Source organism: Dermacentor albipictus, chromosome 8 (assembly GCF_038994185.2).
Source record: "Dermacentor albipictus isolate Rhodes 1998 colony chromosome 8, USDA_Dalb.pri_finalv2, whole genome shotgun sequence".
Taxonomy (NCBI): Eukaryota; Metazoa; Arthropoda; class Arachnida; order Ixodida; family Ixodidae; genus Dermacentor; species Dermacentor albipictus.
The window spans coordinates 43676242-43678794 of record NC_091828.1 but is presented as its reverse complement, the minus strand read 5'-3'; the positions used below and the strand labels follow the sequence as shown (position 1 = coordinate 43678794).

The 2553-nt window shown below is 51.7% G+C and overlaps 1 protein-coding gene across 1 annotated transcript; it reads left to right on the top strand.

Moving 5' to 3' along the window:
- Nucleotides 1-1096: 1096 nt before the first annotated feature.
- LOC139049233 (uncharacterized) lies at nt 1097-1915 on the top strand. The gene has a single exon (XM_070524603.1). The coding sequence runs from the start codon at nt 1097-1099 to the stop codon at nt 1913-1915; it is 819 nt and encodes a 272-aa protein (XP_070380704.1).
- The last annotated feature ends 638 nt before the right edge of the window (nt 1916-2553 follow it).

Here is a 2553-nt window from a genome sequence, read left to right as displayed (position 1 = left end):
CGCTATAGAAAAGAAAGTTGACCTACAGGAGCTCGACATCGTATTAACAGAGTGCGCTGCGTACAGCTTGAGAATTTGCAACTTGAAAACAAGGATAAGAAGGGCACTGAGAGGTGGAGCTGCGAGCGAAACGAGGTCAAGTACACCATCAGAAACAGGAAATAGCTCTGACCACGTCGCACAGTCAGGTTCCGTCCAGCATGCAGTTACGACGACTCTTCAGCTACCGTCGACAACGACAAGACTTCCGAAGCTAGAGATCGCCAAATTCGACGGGAACCTGCGCTCATGGCACAGATTCTGGAATCAGTTCGAGTCTACCATCGACCAGAATCCAGCTCTGCATCTAATTGACAAGTTTCAGTACTTGACGAGCTATCTCACCGGCAAAGCAGCAGCCGCTATCGACGGGCTACCACTCAGTGACCGAAATTATGAAATTGCAGTGAAGACATTGGTCGAAAGATTCGGAAAGGGCGACGTTATCATTGAAGAACATATGTCGAGGTTGCTCAACATCCGACCTGTCCATAACATCTTCGACACCGAGGGGCTGCGGACCCTTTATGATGAGGTACAGAGGGGGGTTCGGAGTCTCGAGGCATTGGGTGTGGCGTCGAGCACTTATGGGGTACTTTTATTGACGGTCCTACGGAAGAACATCCCGAATGAGCTTTGCCTTGGTTACTGCAGACAAAAGACAACATCTGCAGTAGCGCCAGGAGATGATCTTCAAAACTTCCTCAGTTTCCTCAAGACCGAAGTAGAAAGTCGAGAGAGGGCCGAATGTGGAACTCGTCAACAGCTGAACACCGACAGGCTGAGTCGCCCGATCCGCAAGGATATTCCTGAAAAGAAGGCGTCCGCGTCGGTTTTAACTGCCGTCATGAAAGCTGAAACGCAGTGCAAATTATGCGAAGCGAGCAGCCACTCAACCGCCGACTGTGAAGTTGATTTGACTGCGGATCAGAAGAGGACAATTGTGCAGCGGGAAAGACTCTGCTTTAGGTGTGCCAAGGCAGGTCATCGAGCATATGAATGCCGCACCGCAAGATGGCTTAAATGTAAGAGATGTTCCGGCCGGCACGTTGTAGCCATGTGTAACCTGAATCGATCACCATCAACAGGAAAGTCAGAAGAGAAGGCTGTACTCACTGAGACAATCGTACAGTCTTCGCTGCAAGTCGAAGGCACCAAGAAGAGAACCCGTGTCCTCCTGCAGACGGCTCAAGCGTGGGTTCAGGGTAGGGAGAAGCGAGCGATGGTCAGGCTGATGATTGATGGCGGAATTCAGCGTACCTTTACCAGGAAAGAGGTTTCACAGAAGATAGAACTGCGTGTATTGGGAGTGGAGACCCTGAAAATAATGACATTTGGAAACGACAAGCCGTCTTCAGGAATGAAGTGCCGCCGAGTGGAGTTATGGCTGCGCAGTCGACACAGCGGAAAAAATATCCGCGTTGAGGCGCTTGAGATCCCACAAATATGCCGCGACATTGTGCCAGCACCTGAAGCTTCCACCGTCAACTACCTCGAAGAGCAAGGCCTCGAACTCGCCGACAGTACGCAAGATGGAGCAGAGATAGGGCTACTGCTGGGATCCGATTACTACTGGGAGGTCACAACCGGTGGTGTCAGGCGCCTCGACAGCGGTCTCGCAGCCGTGGAGACCATTTTTGGCTGGACCCTGCAGGGGACAACGCACACCACAGAATCAACAGCAACGCACGTGTCCACTGTGGGAGTGTTGCGCGTGGCTGTCATCGGCGAGGAAGACCAAGGCGACACTGCTGCTCAACTTAAATCATTTCGGCAGCTCGAGCACATTGGCATTGTCGACGAAGGAGAGGCCGACGTGGAAGACAACCAAGCTTTGCGAGAATTTCGGGAGAACGTCTCCAGGAACAACTGCTGATATCAAGTTTCCTTTCCCTGGAAAGAGAATGCTGGCGATTTGGCAGACAATAAAGCCACGGCTTTCAGTAGGCTCAGGTTGTTGACGACAAAATTTGTGAGCAACACAGTACAGGAGACACAAGCACTAACTGATCCCGCTGTTTGGAAACATTGCCCGGGGAGAGAAAATCCAGCAGATCTGTTGACACGGGGCATGCTGCCCTCCCCTTTGGTTGTCAGCGAGAGCTGGTGGACGGGACCGAAATGGCTAACAGGTGTTCAAACGTACGACGCGATGCCTCCACACGTCCCTGAAGCTGAATGTAGCACCGAAGAGCTCCGAAAAGTTCACGTGCTGAACACCGTGACGCTGGTAGACAGAATGCCTCTCATGGATTTTGCGCACAAGAGCTCAATGACACGGGTACTCTGTGTCACCGCATGAGTTATGCGCTTTCTTCGTAACGCATGGAACGCGTCAGAGAAGCGAAGGGGAAGCCTGTCAGCGGAAGAGTTAGCACAGGCCGAGAGTTACTGGCTGAAAGTACCACAAAGAGAAACCTTTGAGAAGGATATCCAATCTCTAATCTCTTCCGGGACACTTAATCAAAAGTCCGTCATCGCGGGTCTGACTCCATTCATTGACAGCGACGGCCT

Coding starts and splice junctions, on each gene's coding strand:
- LOC139049233 (XM_070524603.1), top strand. CDS start 1,097: ATGTGTAACCTGAATCGATCACCATCAACAGGAAAGTCAGAAGAGAAG.